Consider the following 17,802-nt stretch of genomic DNA (forward strand, 5'->3'; position numbering starts at 1 on the left):
TTATTTCATTTCGTTTTATTTTATTTTGTTTTGTTTTGTTCTGTTTTGTTTTTCCCCCCCCCCTTTTTTTCTGTCCAGGTACCAGCTAAAGCCTACCAGGTACCAGGTACCAGCTAAAGCCTCAGTAGTGGGATCGCGCCTGTGTTCAGGTACCAGCCAATCCCAAGAGTTCTGTTTCGGTGTTTTTCCCCCTCTTCTGTTCAGGTACCTTCCGATCCCAAGAGAGGTTGCCAGGTGTGTGGAGACTACCCTTCCTCAGACAACAACCAATCATCTACAACGCCGACCGAAATGAACGACCCACACGGCAGTGAAGGTCGCACAGCGGGCGACATGGATCCAAGATGATTGCCGAGACCAGCTGATGCTGAGACGGAGGCTGACCGAGCAATGAAGGGGGAACCGACAAGGCCACTGAGACACACACACAAGAAAACGCTCTAAAACAAGGGCCTAGCTTTGTTTATAAGCCACACCAAATGCTCATAGCTAGGTTGAGGGAGGACAACCTCACACCTAGCTACAGGAATACAGTCATAAACCCTTCTGCTACGATTGAGGAAAATACTCAAGGTTCTTCACTCATGATGCTATTGGTTACCCCAGTTACCACTGAACTCAGCCGATGAAGACGAGTGATGTCCTTGATGCAAATGATGATTTTTGCTTATCTAGATGTAATAAAGGATGATTTTTGATGATTCATGCCATTGATAATAATGATGAAGTTTTTTTTTTTTTTTTTAAAGGTTTATTTCCACATTTTTCTTGATATATCTGTGCCTCACAAAAGAAGAATATATCCAATGTATGACAATAACGATGCTAATGGTTAACCCTGACAGACAGCAAAGGTGGAATATAATAATTTTGTTTCTTGATTTGGTCGTTGAGGCGACCAAAAGTGGGGAATGTTATGGTCATTTTTATATTCATCATCATATCCTCAAATGTATGTTCATGTGTACAATTTGTCATGTTTTAATACATGACGACTCCATTAATCTTTACACTTTTGAACAGCTGAATCATGATTAAACAGTACAGATCGTATTATTCTCAGTGCAGCACAGTCTCTGCCAAGGCCAGAATCTCTGCTCACATGCAAACATACACTGACGCACACACTTATCAAGACAGATAAAGACTGGAGCCAAACCTTCTCATAACATCTTCATCATCCTCCAACATTTCCACTATGGGCATCTGACTCCCTCCCTTTTGTCTCTCACTGTTGGGACCTTTTCTTATCTGTATAAAAAGCTTAAGCTTTGAAACTGTTGGAGCGGGGCGCGGCACTTCCTTCGGACGTCCGCCTGGACGGACGCTAATTTTGTTTCACTTTGTTCCATCTTGTACCTTTTTACTTAGCAATAGAATAAACTTTTTATATAAAATCATCAATGCTTCTCCTGGATTCCATCATTCAACCAGAGCAATGAATCATGTCACTAAATGAGGTCAACCGTAAATTCTGCCGTAACACGATTTTTAAAAAGATTTGATACATTTAAATGCATATGCATTTTATTTTATTTTTCCAAATTCTGTTTTCTTAATCAATTTCTTTCTAGAAATATTAATCTTTTTTTTCTGAAAATATTAGTTTTTAATTCCTGTGATGAAACAAAAATAATTACTAGTGAATAAAAAACCCATAATTAAACAAAAATGTATGTCAAAAATAAAAATGTAATTTAAATTATCGAGTTAGATACAATTAAACGGTAGATATAAGTTGTAGTGACATGGATTATTCTGACTTCTCCTTTCTAATTATTCATGTCATATAAAGATGTATGAAAGCAGCATTAATGTCACTCAGTTTCCCCTCAGGGATCAATGGTTTACTGAATCTGATCAGGTTTATTGATTACATTTTGATCAACTTAATTTAAATGATCCTAATGACATCATTCCAGACCGTAATGATTAAACAAAAATATGTCCGCCAGCAGGTGGCGCTAAAACAAAGGACAACGCGTTTTGGCCAATAACTCCCACACCGTTTGTTGCAAATTTAAAACCTTCATATCCACATATTCCTTGAATAGCACTGAATCACCTGGGCACAAACTGGCTGGATTCTGTTAAAAAAATATCCCACTGAAAACTATTTCCATCTATTTGTAACATCAGCATGAAAACTACCTACCTAACTACAAAAAAATTGATGTTTTTGTTTTGGCTGGATATTTTTTCTATATAACAAAATTACATTTATTTTGATCTTGGTATTTTTAACAGTATGTTTTGCATTAATTAACTTTACACCACCAAAAACACATGAATAATCTAATTTGGAATCAAACAAATCACATCTGCTGTGTAAATAATCATTACATGCTACATTTAACGTACTTATCTCAGAGAAAACATGTATAAAGGCTAAAGGAAGTAAATATAAATAAATGTTAGAGATGCCCTGAAATGAAAATGTCTTAGATCATTTAAGAAAGCAGTTTACACTGTAAAAGGAATTTTTGACTACTTCATTCTGGAGGTCAGATGATGAACAATTGGACCTAGAATACAAGCATCTATGTAATTCACCCCAAAGGAGATTTATTAGGGTTTAGGTCAAGATTCTGTAAGGAGGAAGGAGCCGCCCTGAAACACAAAGTTCCCCAACTTTGTCAAATTGTCCAAATTTTTTAATGCTCAAGCATAAAAGCACTCAGCGGCAGAGCAATACCAAAAAGCTGTTATATGTTTAGGTGGTCTGCATGCCTACGTAATAGAATTTATGTTTCTTACCATGGAAGTGATTGGAACACCTATATTTAATCAATTAATCTGAGTAAATCTATTGTATATATATATATATATATATATATATATATATATATATATATATATATATATATATATATATATATATATATATGCATAGAGAGAGAGAAGGGGGGGAGATGATCTATATAGAAATCTGAAGTGAATTTTAAATGTAAAAACTTATACAACCTGCATTTTCAAAATTTTCAATGTCAGAAATAAATAAAATGCATTTTTAATGTGAACAGCAGATTAGATGTACGTTTCCTCTTCTTTATTGTGTGGAGTTATTTGAATGTGTTTCAAACAAGATCAATGTACAAGTGCGCCATCTAAAGTGTAAAACCATGGTTTTCCTTGTGTTTTTCCAATTTATAATGTGCATTCTTTCATTTTCATTGTGTTTTCTCTTAAACGGCCTCCCATACTTTTGTCTATTTATTCATTTATTTTATACATTTATTTTATTTTACTTTTATCTTTGATTTATTTTCAATATAGGCAGGTTTGGTCCTCCATGAAGTTAAACACATTTTATTATGTTGGAATTGTGTTGGAATGTTAGTGATAAGTATATATTTTCACACTTTTTTTTAATTGACTGCCCGGTTAGGCAGTAAAGTACCTCTTTTATTTATTCAACCTCTCCTTCGCGATGCTTTTTGAAATGCATCATGTTTTGAGTGATTGTGACTAAAAAGGAGCATTAATCGTGATGCGAATCTATGTAAATATGTACATGTCTTGTAGATACAGTGGATTTGACAATAAAGACGACTTTGAAAACGCTTACTGAATTTTTTCCTGTGACGTCATATTTGTAAAAGCTAAATGTCCTATTAGAACTGTCTTCCATCGCCGGGTGCGGTGGCGCGCGCCTGTAATCCAAGCTACTGGGAGGCTGAGGCTGGCGGATCGTTTGAGCTCAGGAGCTCTGAGCTGCAGTGGACTATGCCGATCGGGTGTCCGCACTAAGTTCGGTATCGATATGGTGCTCCTGAGGGAGCTCGGGACCACCAGGTCGCCTAAGGAGGGGTGCACCGGCCCAGGCCGGAAACGGAGCAGGTCAAAGCCCCCGTGCCGCTCAGTAGTGGGATCGCGCCTGTGAATAGACGCTGTAGTTCAGCCTGAGTAATACAGCGGGACCCAGTCTTTTTACATCAACACTCTGCTCCATTTTTAACACTGGCACCATATTTTACCATCCACTACCTGCATTTCATCACAAACAGCTTCTCTAGGCTTTATACTTTTTCTCTTTTCAACTTTAAACCATACATTTCCTTAATGCAACACTGCCTCCTGCTGGACGAAAACCGTAATGACACCTTTCCTCCTGATTCTTTGAAAGAAGCTGAGACGTCTTAAAGCGAGGGGACCCCCCCCCCCAAATAACCCCAAACATGTACACATATAAAAAACATGACCAAACAGCAAGTATCTGAACATATAATATGAATATTAAACCTTTTTAGTCACAAGGTTTTCTGTTCAACCCCTAGGTGGCGCCTTATTTACCACAGAGCACAACGACAACTGAACTTCCTGTGAAGAAGACCTCTTTCCGGTCGCTGATACATGTGCAAAACAAGCGTGTGTTTCTTATCTGGGGCAACATGGACGTTCATAATAAGTGGACTGACCTGCCCAAAGCTCCGAGCCTGAAGAACCTGACGGAGGGCCGCTTCGGGGAGCTGAAGGACCGCCAGCATGCTGCAGTCCAGGACCTGACCAAAGCTCACATACAGTCATTCGACCAGGCGGTCACAGATGGCCTCAGCCGGGTGGTGCAGGTCAGAAAGTTTTAATAAGACCACCGATGACTCAAAGACTTTTCTAAAGATGTTTGTATAACAGAGTGTGTAAAATAAAATATAACACTTGTTTTAGTTAGATTTATGAATTGTCCAAAATATTATAAAAGGCACTGTCAAAAACAACTTGGACAACAGGAAAGGTACCAATTAAAGGGAAAGTAATTTCGGTGTTTCTTTTGATGGATTTGATTGTTTTGAGTAATTTTATTTAACCTGAGTATTATCTGTGAAATTTAAATAGCAATGATTATAGATATAGTGTATAAGATTCCATTACTGCCCATGGTTACTTTTCCAGATAAATATAATCTCCATTCTTTATTTTTATTTTTTTAAAGTGCTTTCAAATTAAATAACATAAATGTCTTTGTTATACTGTAATTCAAAATAAATATTTACAAAACAAATAATGAATCCTTCAACATAGCAGTATATAAAATGGAGGTATTGTCTGCTCTTTTCTGTAGAAAGAATTCGTGTAGCATTCCTTCTTTAGTTATTCCGTTTTAAAACCAAATCAAAATAACAAATAAACATTGTGGTTATTATGTTTTTCTGATTAAAACCAAAACAGTAAAAACAAAAACCAGGTAAGCGGAATTTCTTTTTCTTTTTTTCTTTTTTTTTTTTTTTAATAACTTGTTCTGTTTGTGTGATATTTGGATATTTACGGGGACTCTACACACAGAAGGACTGTTAAGGAATTATTTCAGCAGTTTTCTGGTCCTGCTCCTGTTTTAATTCAGTCTGTGGATGTTTTAGCTCATAAAAAGCTGCTCACGTTTGCACAAATGACACCTCTGCCATCAGTGTGAGGTGGACAACATATGATATAAGATCATTTTTATCAAACACAGCAGTGTAAAAGTCTGTCTGTGTGTCCCCTCTGTGTGGTGAAATTAAAACATGACGCTCTCGTCCTAGCTTCCCCGTAAATATCCAAATATCACACAAACAGAACCAGATTTAATAATAAAACAGAAAAACGCTGCTTTATTGGTTTTTCCGTTTTCCTGTTTTTTTTTCTATTTGGTTTTGAAACAAAATATTCAAAGAACAATGGGTACACGGATTTGAAAGACTGACAGTGTTTGGTTTTGTCATTAAAAAATTACCAGAAAATTAAACATTATTTTATTGCCTATTGTTATTGCCTATATGAAAGTCTGCTACTTGTAAAAAAAAAAAAAAAAGAAACGGTTTGGTTTTCTACCGGATCAGTTAAGTTGTACATAGACTCATGTTTTTTGTAAGTACTTTGTTATTCCAATCGCTTTTTACACATAGATTATTAGGGGTGTCCTGGTACAACTTTTTCACCTTGGATACAATACTAATATTCCTGCCTTCAGTGTTTGCTAATAACGATATAAATCCAATACGATATATATCACCACGAATCAGCATGACTTATTTAATTTGTAGTGTGGAATGTTAGAAAAGGTTCGATCGAATGATATTACTGAAGCAGGGAACAACATTCAGTAACAGTTTGGAGAAAAAAAAAACCACATTTATTATGAACCAAGGGATTACATATATTTTATCCTTAAACAAAGGAGTATTTTACAATGGAATATACAGTATATAAAACTGATCTCAGGTTTAACCTCTGTGTCCTACAGGCTATTCCACCCTTGGAGTTTAAGTATAAAAATGACCGAATCAGCCTGTCGTTTGTTGAGGCCACCATCCACAGCCCATCAGTGGGCAAAGGGAGCATCTGCAAGGAGTTGAAGGTGTTCCCTGCAGAGTGTCGTGGAAGAAGATGTTCCTACAAAGGAAAGCTAGTGGTGAGAGAGATTCCTGTGGAACAATCACACACAGATCGATGTGTGACGATCATGCAGCTTTGCAATGGTTTCACATTTGACTTGGGTTTTTTTTTTTTTTTCCTTCAGGCTGACGTCAGCTGGTCAGTTAACGGTCATCCTAAAGGAATTATAAAGCAGTCACTGGGTCACGTGCCAATCATGGTGAAATCCAAGCTGTGTAACTTGTACAACATGTCTCCCAAAGAACTGGTAGAACACCATGAAGAAGCAGAGGTAGGCTTTAGATATCGCTATGGCAACCAGATCAAGGTATTAACCCAATGTTTTATTTATGGTAATAATAGCTTAATTACAAGTTGTTTTTGTTCTACTACTTTATTGCAATAATTACCAAAAAATTAATCGTAATAGACAACTGTCATTGAGAGTACACTACATATTAATTATTGAAAATAACAGAACAATATAAACAAACAAACAAAAGAAAAAAAATGGGGGAATGAAAAAGACATATATAATAGGAAATGAGGGATAAATAAAAAGGGTTTCATATCTTTTCATGCAATTATGTAATTGTGTGGTCTACTTAGTCTATTTTCAGAGTACATTTTATTAATTTTTTGCAAGGTATCTCTAATTTGTTGTTATTTTTTCATCATCTAAAGCTTGCATTACCATCCCCAACCAAAGATTTATTTAGGGTGAGACTTGTTGTTTCCATTCACAATTTTTATTGTTGTAAATTATGTCCTACAAAATCGTCGAGTGTGCGCTGCTGCTGCCACCTACATGTCAACAGTTGGTCACTACATCACAGTGCACGTCCGGTATTCGTGACAGAACTCCGTCACACTGTCTCCTAGCAACAACCAGTTATATAACCCAATTGACATATAAACTTGTCAATGGCAGTGAGTTAAAGAAGGGTGTAATCAAACATAAATATTGGTGGTTTTAACAATATAGGTTTAAATAGTTTAACAAAGCATAAATGTAAATGAGGACAACAGAGACATTAGAAAAGTAAAAAGGTGTGTATATACTTTTGAAGGATTGGTATAACATGTAGAATAGTGGAACTCATTTCTATTCTGTTTTTGTATTGTCTCTGCTAATAGTTTAAACTTGTATCCTAACGTCAACAGGAAATGGGAGGTTATTTTATTGTGAATGGAATCGAGAAGGTCATTCGGATGCTGATCATGCCGAGGAGGAACTATCCCATCGCTATGTGCAGGCCTAAGTGGAAGAACAGAGGACAGGGTTACACTCAGTACGGTAAATAAAACATTCACAGTCACAGCTGCACCGTCACAGGATGGATGAAGTTATCCCAGCGTTGTTGCAGGTATTTCTATGCGCTGTGTGAAGGAGGAGCACACAGCCATCAACATGAACCTGCATTATCTGGAAAATGGAATGGTGATGGTGAACTTCATCTACCACAAAGAACTCTTCTTCCTCCCTCTCGGGTTCGCACTGAAGGTATTTGTTAGCTTCAAAGAAATTTTTAGTTTAAAATTTGTGATACTGTTTCACAGAGTGAGGTGGTCAGATCCTACGGCCACTTCTACCATCTGTTACAGTTAGTTTTTAGACCAGAATAAAGTTTATTTTATTATTTCAAAACAAGCTAGTTACTGTACTTCTCTTTTAGACTTGAAATGAACAAAGGTATGTATGTTTTTACTAAATTAATCGTGTGTGTGTGTGTGTGTGTGTGTGTGTGTGTGTGTGTGTGCGTGTGTGTGTGTGTGTGTGTGTGTGTGTGTGTGTGTGTGTGTGTGTGTGTGTGTGTGTGTGTGTGTGTGTGTGTGTGTGTGTGTGTGTGTGTGTGTGTGTGTGTCTTAGGGGATTAGCATGTGCAATGGACAATTGGTTCATCTTGAATAGGGGTATATATTGCAATCTTAAGTCGCTTGATTCTGGGATCTATTCTAAACGCATTGTAACGAACAGGACGTTCGTTACGTGCACTTGCACTTTACACACACAGCACTTTTATATTCACTAGCACTTTTATGCACACTGCACTTGAAACACGCTAATTTGCACATATAAAAGTATTGCACACGTTGGTCAGTTTTAAATTGTTTATTGAAAAGATTTGTTGTTGTTGCCCGTGGGTCCGGTCGGGATGCGCCGCCTCCGGTAATGGCGGCCGGTCCTGCGGAGGCAACGGGATATTTAGGATTGGGATTGTGCAATATTATGTGCCATGTTTTAAGAATTAGTTGATGCTTTAGGTGTTGCGTGCATGCGGTGAATGTTTGGGTGTGTGAATGTGTATCTGTGTGGGTGCAAGCTACTTACGTTTCCTCTTGTGTCCAGGGTGGTGGTGTCTGGCCAAAAGATTCCCCAGGGAAACAGACGCCGCTGAAAAGCGTTCCGGGCTGGGCCAAGGGGCGAAAAAGCTTGGTGGTGGCTGAATAGGTTTTAGCCGGTTTTAGGATGCAGTTTGATTCAGTTCGGTGATTTGGGTTGGGAGTTTATGGTAGTGGGGTTTTTCTTTGTTTATATTATGGCTATGGGTTTTATTGGAGGATTTGAATGTGGTTTTAGAAGCTAATGTTATTTTCTACACCTGCTTAGCTTTTATGGTTTTATCCAGTTTAGTGGGAGGGTATTTAAGGCGCCTGATGCCCTCACTTTAGGTTCTGCTGCTGGAGGAGACCTGTCAGTCCTCTGATGCACCTTTGTTTTGCACTGTGCACTTTATGTATTTTTGCACCAAAAAAAAAAAAAATACCCCAAAAAAAAAGGAAGTGGACCACTAAGACGGCCTCCCTGGTATTTTTTCTCATTACTCACCGCCTCCTGCTCGTGCCGCCCTGTCACACGCATCCATATTGATATTTTTTAATTAAAAAAAAGATTATAAATATATATATATTTAATTTTTTAACCTTTATTTAACCAGGAAAGTCTTTTCCACTACAGGAGACATTGTAACTGCACAAAGAAATGCGTTGAAACCTAGACATGTTGACCAGCTTCTGTTTTTTCAATAAAATCTAAAAAGAAAGTACTAACTTTCTGCATTTATTTGTTGTTCTGGGCACATACCTCAGTTAAGTTGCACTAAAGTCAAAGTTGGTTTAAAAGCAACAGGCAGATTGTATGTTATTTTTTTATTTTAAGTTGTTGGCACATGGCATGTGCCAACAATGTTTTGGCACTCAATGTTTTGAGTGTAAAATATGCCAATAAAAGATATTTCATACATAATGTTCTCATGAAGGTGTACACATTTACAGATTAGTGGTTTCTTAAGTCATATCTTAAAAAAATTGCAATAATCGCCTTGTACTTTAACATCGGGATATATCGTATCGTGACCTATGTATCGGGATACGAATCATCTCGCCAGATGCCAGGCAACAAACACCCCTAATCTTGAATAATGTGTGAATATTACTATCTAGTATGTGATGAGATGTCATTTTCATGGATTAGTCATGTTCCCGTCAGGCTCTGGTGGACTTCTCAGACTTTCAAATCTACAAGGAGCTGATCAAAGGCCGTGAGGACAATTCTTTCCACAAAGCCTGTGCGTCGGAGATGCTGCGCGTTGTGGTGGAGGAGGGCTGCACCACCCGCAGCAAGGTGCTCAGTTACCTAGGAAAGCGCTTCAGAGTTAAGATGAACCTCCCTGAGTGGTACACCAACGAGCAGTGTGCCACCTACCTGCTAGAGTAGGTGTTTGTTTCACATCCCAGTAATGGTAGTGTATTGGCATGTAGTTTACACTCTCTGTTTTTATTCCCCTGCCCTGATCAGTGAGTGCATCTGTATCCACCTAAAATCAGAAGTGGAGAAGTTCTACTTGTTGTGTCTGATGACCAGGAAGCTGTTTACCTTTGCCAAGCAGGAGTGCATGGAGGAGAACTGTGACAGCATCATGTGTCAGGAGGTGCTCACTCCTGGTCAGCTCTACCTCATGTTTCTCAAGGTATGGGCGACTAAACCATTTTAGGTCACTCTAATTGCTTTGAAAATTGTCCATATTAAAGTTCCTTTTTAAAATGATAATTCATATTTACACAGGAGAGAATGGCTGCCTGGTTGGTTTCTGTGAAGCTTTCTATTGACAAACGAGGAAGTAAACTTGTCAGTAGCTGGAGCTCTGACAACATGATGAGGATTTTCAACACTGGCTCTGATCAATCCAAAGCTTTTGAATATCTGCTGGCTACAGGGAACCTCAACTCTAAGACAGGTAGAACATCTACATACAATAATGTTTCACGATGTTCATTTCAAGCTTTAAAAAGTATCCTGTTCTGCACAAAAATTATCAATAAATCGCCATAAAAATGATTGTGTTGTAGACTGGAAAACCCTGATAGGCTGTGGAGTTTAAGGCAAGGCAAGGCAAGGCAAATTTATTTGTATAGCGCATTTCATACTCAAGGCAACTCAATGTGCTTTACATGATAAAACATTCAATTGTTTAATATCAATAAGAACATTTAAAATCATCAGTAAAATCAATTAAAATCAATTCAAATCATCAGTAAAATCATTTAAAATCATCAGTAAAATCATCATGACATCAACAACATGACTAAAAATCTCTCTCTCAATCATATGCAGTAGAGAAAAAAAGTGCCTTTAACTTTGATTTAAAAATGTTCACATTGGATCCTGACTTCAGCTCTGCTGGCAGTTTGTTCCACTTCTTTGCAGCATAACAACTAAAAGCAGCATCACCATGTTTACTGTGAGCTCTGGGCTCCACTATCTGACCTGTGTCCATAGATCTGAGAGACCTGCTGGAGTGATAAACAACCCAAGAGAGGCATGGGCTAAGATATTTAGCTGTCAGACTAAAGTTAGGCTGGGGAATAAGACTCTGTTCTGTCTTCAATGTATTGATGTTACTTCGGTCATTCACAGGGTTGGTCATGACGACTGTCTCTTTAAGGCAGGGGTGTAAAACTCATTTTAACTCAGGGCCACATACAGCACAATTTAATGTTAAGTGGGCGGCATCTGTAAAATAATAAATACATTTCTAAATAAATAGAACTCAACATTGCTTTCTTGTACTACAAAAAAATATTTATACATCAAATGGTTGACTATTTACTTTTAAAACACATAAATAACTAAAATTGCAATAAAATACTTTTCTGTCTTTGATCAAAGCTTCCTAAAACTCTTCCAATTCGTCCACAGTATTTTCCTTCTTGACAAATTATTAAAATGTAAATTCCAAGCCGTCCAATGGTGTCATACATGGAAAATATATGAAAACGTTTAAAAGACATGCTCATCTGAATGTTAACTTCTAGCTTATAACATTATTACTTTCTCAAATTCACCTGATGGGCCGGCTTTGACCCACTGGTGGGCCGGCTTTGACCCACGGGCCTGGAGTTTGACACATGCTTTAAGAAGTGTCTGATACTGGTCCTCCTTCCTGCAGGTCTGGGCATGCTGCAGAACACGGGCCTGTGTGTCGTGGCCGACAAGCTGAACTTCATCCGCTACCTGTCCCACTTCCGCTGTGTGCACAGAGGAGCAGCCTTTGCTAAGATGAGGACCACCTCGGTCCGTAAACTGCTGCCTGAATCCTGGGGCTTCCTGTGTCCCGTCCACACACCGGACGGAGAGCCGTGTGGACTCATGAACCACATGACGGCCAGCTGTGAGATTGTGGCCTCCAGCCTGCCCACCACATCACTGCCAGCGCTGCTCTGTTCCCTCGGTGAGCTCTAACGGCAGGAAGTTGTTTTCTCTTCTTGTTTTTAACAGTTTCTCATTAAATATGTGCTGTTCTCAACCTGTGGTGTCTAAGGTATGACTCCAGTGGATGGATCTCCTGGCCAGGCTTTCTCAGATTGCTACCCAGTGGTCCTTGATGGAGCTTTTGTCGGCTGGGTGGAGGCGGACCTGGCTCCAGCTGTGGTCAGCTCCCTGCGTAGGTTCAAGGTGTGGTAACAGAAATGTGGGCAGGTTAAACTTCTCATGTTTACCATGTGTGAAGTGATCCTTGTTATGGTTTGTGTTTAGGTGCAAAGAGAAAAGAGGATCCCTCCTTGGACAGAGATTGTTTTGGTTCCCATAACAGGCAAAGCTAGTTTGTATCCAGGTCTGTTCCTCTTCACAACACCATGTCGCATGATGCGACCTGTACACAACTTGGCCCTGGGCCAGCAGGAGCTGATTGGAACCTTTGAACAGGTACTAGACCAGCTGTGTGTCTGTCAGTGTTTGTTTGCTATATGAGATCTATGTGACATTTACTGTGTAGCTTTTAAAATGCTAAGGATTGCTGCACTCAAGAAGTGTCATGGTGTTTGAAAAAAAAAATAATTCTGTTACTTTGTCCTTTTTTGTTTTTTTATATAATATTGCTTTGTTTAATCTCAGTAAAGTTTTACTGAAGTTTTACTAAAGAAGTATTCAGAAATATATTGTTTTTAATTCCCTGCAGGGCTTTTTAAAGTCTTAGTATGAGTACTACGTTAGTATTCGATTTCAAACACAGCCTAAGACTGACGTCAAAATTAGCATGTAGTGCGTTTACTTTAGATAGTATGGAAAGGTTGAGTACGCGAGAAATACCCACATGTATACTATATCGGGACATTTCCTAAGTTTGCATGGTGGGCACACTAGTTGTACTCAGTCGTTCCATGATACGTAGTGAGCGGAATGTTAAATGATCCTAAAACCGGTTTAAAGCTAAAAATCAAACATTCCCTTTTCAAAACAAAAGCATCTCTCCTCGTCTTTAATTACGTTCTATGCTTATGTAAATAGGACTCTTGTTTTGAAGTTAACTGGGTGTTTGGTCAGTAGGACAATGGCAGGTCTCCGAAAAACTCTGAAATGCCAGTATGATAATGAAATGTGTTTCTGTGAGTTTTATGGATCCAATGACCACATGTTGATATTTTACTTTATCACTTTCTCGCTTAAAATTTTTTCAGAACTTTCAAAGATGATGAATCAACAGAGAGATTTAGCCTCATCGCTCATCATCGTCACCTAATCATACTTCTAGTATATAGTATGATATACTCCGTGTATAGTATGGAGTATGGCATTATGAACACAGACTTAGTGTTAAATCTTACACAAAGTATAATTTATATGGTTCTTATGAACAAGCTTTTATTCACAATTTATTTGTCAGTGTCGTAGTCATTTCATAGAAAGTTTGTGGTTTTAATTGTGCGAGTTGGTTGAATATTTAATATGCCTCTTTGCTCCATAATAGGATTAATGTTGTCTTTCAATGAGAACAGAAGTGTTTACATTGATCACATGTTGCTGCAGTCTTTTTGCATGCGTTTTAAATGTTTATCCTGTTTCAGCTTTACGTTAACGTTGGCATTTTGGAAGATGAAGTCGAAGCAGGAGTGACTACACACCAGGAGCACTTCCCTCACAGCATGCTCAGTGTGGTGGCCAACTTCATTCCTTACTCTGATCACAACCAGAGTCCCAGGAACATGTACCAGTGTCAGATGGGTAAGCGAGAAGAGAACAGTGAAAGTCGCCAAAATATCTACTCTTTAGTTGCAACAAGCAGTGTTAAAAATAAGTATTTGCTCTTAGGTAAGCAGACTATGGGCTTTCCCCTGCACTCATTCATGGAGCGCTCTGACAACAAGCTGTACCGGCTGCAGACTCCACAGAGCCCATTAGTGCGGCCCTACATGTACGACCACTACAACCTGGACAACTACCCAAGTGGCACTAACGCCATCGTAGCTGTCATATCCTACACAGGCTATGACATGGAGGATGCCATGGTGAGACAGACACACACACTTTGTTTTTGTTTTTTTTTCATTCAAACTTTTATTTGGAACAGATATTACAAATAAAAAAAAAGACTACAAGCTTCAGTTCTACATTTTTAAATAATTTGAAAATTCAAGAAAACCAATATTATATCAACACATTTTTCAAGTACAACAAAAAAACAAATATATTAAATGTCATATATTCAATTTTCAGTCCGGTTGGGGTACATCACTTTGTTTTGACACCAAATCCGACCTAAAGGATGATATAAATACTTTCCACTATTTCCAAAGGTTTTCAAATGTGTTCTGTTCTAATCTTACAGGAGATGTAAGTTTCTCCATCACATATATATCCTGCACAGCACCGATTTAGTCATCCATAGTGGGAATGTTAACACAAAGCCATTTCCCAGTGATCGATTATACATCTATTTATTCTCAGTTCCCGTCAACTGAGCTGGTCTCTTCCCTGAATATAAGGGCAAAAAACATCACGTGGCACAGTCAATCCAAAGACGTTTTCATTATTGTATTTAAGCCACAACAAGAAAGAAGTCATTTTTGCTTTGTCTCTCCTGCATTTCCTCCATTAAGTGGTATCACTCATCATAGAAGCTCCTGGTGAGGGTACCTTTAAAAATCATTAGTGTTCTTCCACACTAATTCTCTCCATGAAAGAGAGGAGGAACAAATTGTTTTCTAATATTTCCTCCCACTCCTCAGGTGTCATATTTTAGTGAAGTTGCCTTCATGTTTATTAAATCTGATCGATTCAAACTCTGTATTTCTGTATACATTTTTGCCTCCATGCGTTGTGATAAATATCTTTATTATTCCCGAGGAGAATTTGAATCGTTTTATTTTTGTGCTCTAAAGATGGTGTTTAACTTGCTTAACTAAATGTTTATTAACCAAATTATATTTGCTCTTAATATCCTGAAAGCTTTTGACGTTTCCCTTGTTATCATACATTATTAAATTTTTGAAATATCAAGATTTTTCCACATCTTAAATGGGCCATCCAAAACATTAGGCTTGAATCCTGGCTCATACTGTACGTTATGCCATGTTATTGGTTACTAAGCCCAAATGTTGAGATGCATCTACCCAGGGTTTATTTGTGTTAGCAATTATGTGAGCTATTCCCTATCATGGCATTTTTTTACACTCGTCACTTTCCATTTCTTTCCATCACACCCTGTATATCGGTAAGAGGGCTTATTTGAGCAGCTTGAAAATAATTTCTCACAATGGGTAGGGAAAGCCCTAGACCCACTTTAGTTTTATGATCCTGATCAGGATGAAATGCTGACACTGTGATGGTTTTAGATCATAAACAAGTCATCATGGGAGAGAGGTTTTGCCCATGGAACCATCTACAAGACTGAACTGGTGGACCTGGTAGACAAAGTGAGGGGAGAAGACAGTGTGGTGTTTGGGACCAAGCCTGGAGACCCAAAAGTAAACCACAAGCTGGATGCTGATGGACTACCTTTTATTGGCTCAACACTGAAGTATGGAGACCCGTTCTACGGCTACGTCAACCTCAACACGGGCCAATCCTCCGTCGCTTTCTACAAGTAAGTGTCCACCATGCCTTCACAAAGACTGAGAGGCATAAATGAGTTACGTAAAACTCATGGTTTTATTAAGTGACTGCAGAGACGATACATTGATTAGATTCCAGTGTGTAAAAGGAGACAGAGGATTTAAACTGCAGCCTTCCATGACTGAGCTTAATGTCTGAGCAGTAAATGCATAGGCTACTGTTCAACTATGATGTATTGATTGATATACTGACATCAGGATTGGTGTCAATTATAATTGTAATTGTTAATTAATTACAATTGAGGTCAGACAATTGACTTTGATTTGATTGACTTCGATTGACTTTGTTATTATAATTAGCATGAACTTTCTTTAAAAACTGTCATTTATAATGTATTTAAATGCAAACCTGGGGAACCGTGTTATGGCTATGGCTTAAACATAGGTAGTTGATTATTAAAATATGTTTCATATCAACTTTTCCCATTACTCGTCTCTTCTCTTTAGGATCATTTTACCATTTAAAAAAATCTAGGGGTTTACAGACTAAAAAAGGCCCAGATGCCCAGACCAACATTATTAAAACCTATATTTTCATTGATAAGGAAGCCTAACAAGGTAACAAAGAGATGAAAAACAAATTAGATGATAAAATTTTTTTTTTTTTTAGCGTATTTTACAGCTGATAGAAAGCTAGCACAATAGAGTTAAGTTTTATGGGGTTATTTATTTCAGGCTCAGTAATTGTCATTAATTGTAATTGAGAATATAATTATAATTGACTTACAGATAACTGTAATTTTCATTCTAACTGGAAAAAAAATGTTGATCTCCATAATTGTAAATTGAGTTGTAATTGAACATGGATAATTGTAGACATAATTGTAATTGACCCCAACTCTGACTGACATTCTTAGTCTGTATCTTTATTGAGCATTAACTCAACACATTCAAAATTGGTAACAAGATTTAATATGTCAGTAATTACCTAAAATGTACGTTATTATTTCAATATTAATGAAAATGCCTTGAACGTTATAATCAGGCTGATAAATGAGTAACATTGACTTTTTCTTCTTTAACCGTAGGAGTCAGGAAGCCTGTGTTGTCGACAACATAAAGATCTGCAGCAACGATTCTGGTGCAGGTCACTTTAAACGGGTGTGCATCACGCTGAGAGTGCCACGAAACCCCACCATCGGTGATAAGTTCGCCAGCCGCCACGGTCAGAAGGGCATCCTGAGCCGCCTGTGGCCCACAGAGGACATGCCTTTCACAGAGAGTGGAATGACCCCAGACATCCTGTTCAACCCCCATGGGTTCCCCTCACGTATGACCATTGGGATGCTGATTGAGAGCATGGCTGGTAAGTCAGGCGCCCTGCACGGCCTGAGCCACGACGCCACACCCTTCACCTTCTCCGAGGAGAACTCTGCACTCGAGTACTTTGGGGAAATGCTTCGAGCCGGCGGCTACAATTACTACGGCACAGAGCGTCTGTACAGCGGACTGAGTGGTTTGGAGCTGGAGGCCGACATCTTCATCGGTGTCGTCTATTACCAGCGGCTGCGTCACATGGTTTCTGACAAATTCCAGGTGAGGACCACAGGAGCAAGAGACAAGGTGACCAACCAGCCTGTGGGTGGGAGGAACATTCAGGGAGGCATTCGCTTTGGGGAAATGGAGCGAGACGCCCTATTGGCTCACGGTTCCTCGTTCCTGCTCCACGACCGTCTCTTTAACTGCTCCGATCGCTCCGTGGCTCAGGTGTGTGTGGACTGTGGTAGTCTGCTCTCTCCTCTGTTGGAGAAACCCCCGCCCATCTGGTCCTCCCTGCGTCACAGAAAGACTGTGTGCACTCTCTGTGGTAAAAGCGACTCTATTGACTCTGTATCTGTTCCTTATGTGTTTCGCTACTTTGTAGCTGAGCTAGCAGCCATGAACATCAAAGTCAAACTGGATGTTAAATGATTTTAGAGCAGAAGGCTTGAATCTTTTTCTGAGGTTTGTTCCAATGGAATAAATGGGGTGTGATAAGACTTGATGAAATGATGTATTCATTTATTAGCCCACATGTTATAAAAAGGACATGTGACCATTAATAGTGATGAAAAAATTGCT

At 38.6% G+C, this 17,802-nt stretch overlaps 1 protein-coding gene across 1 annotated transcript; it reads left to right on the plus strand.

Annotated features, from left to right (window-relative positions):
- Positions 1 to 4,318: 4,318 nt before the first annotated feature.
- On the plus strand, positions 4,319 to 17,725 carry polr1b (RNA polymerase I subunit B). Its single transcript, XM_028469429.1, has 15 exons — positions 4,319 to 4,568; positions 6,218 to 6,385; positions 6,494 to 6,640; positions 7,513 to 7,645; positions 7,716 to 7,852; positions 9,839 to 10,062; positions 10,148 to 10,319; positions 10,415 to 10,586; positions 11,799 to 12,080; positions 12,171 to 12,304; positions 12,386 to 12,556; positions 13,696 to 13,852; positions 13,940 to 14,136; positions 15,463 to 15,713; positions 16,770 to 17,725. The coding sequence occupies exons 1-15, from the start codon at positions 4,392 to 4,394 to the stop codon at positions 17,650 to 17,652; spliced, it is 3,405 nt and encodes a 1,134-aa protein (XP_028325230.1). The 5' UTR covers positions 4,319 to 4,391; the 3' UTR covers positions 17,653 to 17,725.
- The last annotated feature ends 77 nt before the right edge of the window (positions 17,726 to 17,802 follow it).

This window comes from Gouania willdenowi, chromosome 15 (genome assembly GCF_900634775.1).
Source record: "Gouania willdenowi chromosome 15, fGouWil2.1, whole genome shotgun sequence".
NCBI lineage: Eukaryota > Metazoa > Chordata > Actinopteri > Blenniiformes > Gobiesocidae > Gouania > Gouania willdenowi.

Bases quoted from the DNA above. Each gene is read 5' to 3' on its own strand.
- polr1b (XM_028469429.1), top strand. From the start codon at position 4,392: ATGGACGTTCATAATAAGTGGACTGACCTGCCCAAAGCTCCGAGCCTG. The intron at 7,646-7,715 runs GTAAATAAAACA...GCGTTGTTGCAG, and splicing joins ACAGGGTTACACTCAGTACG to GTATTTCTATGCGCTGTGTG. The intron at 15,714-16,769 runs GTAAGTGTCCAC...CTTTAACCGTAG, and splicing joins TCCTCCGTCGCTTTCTACAA to GAGTCAGGAAGCCTGTGTTG.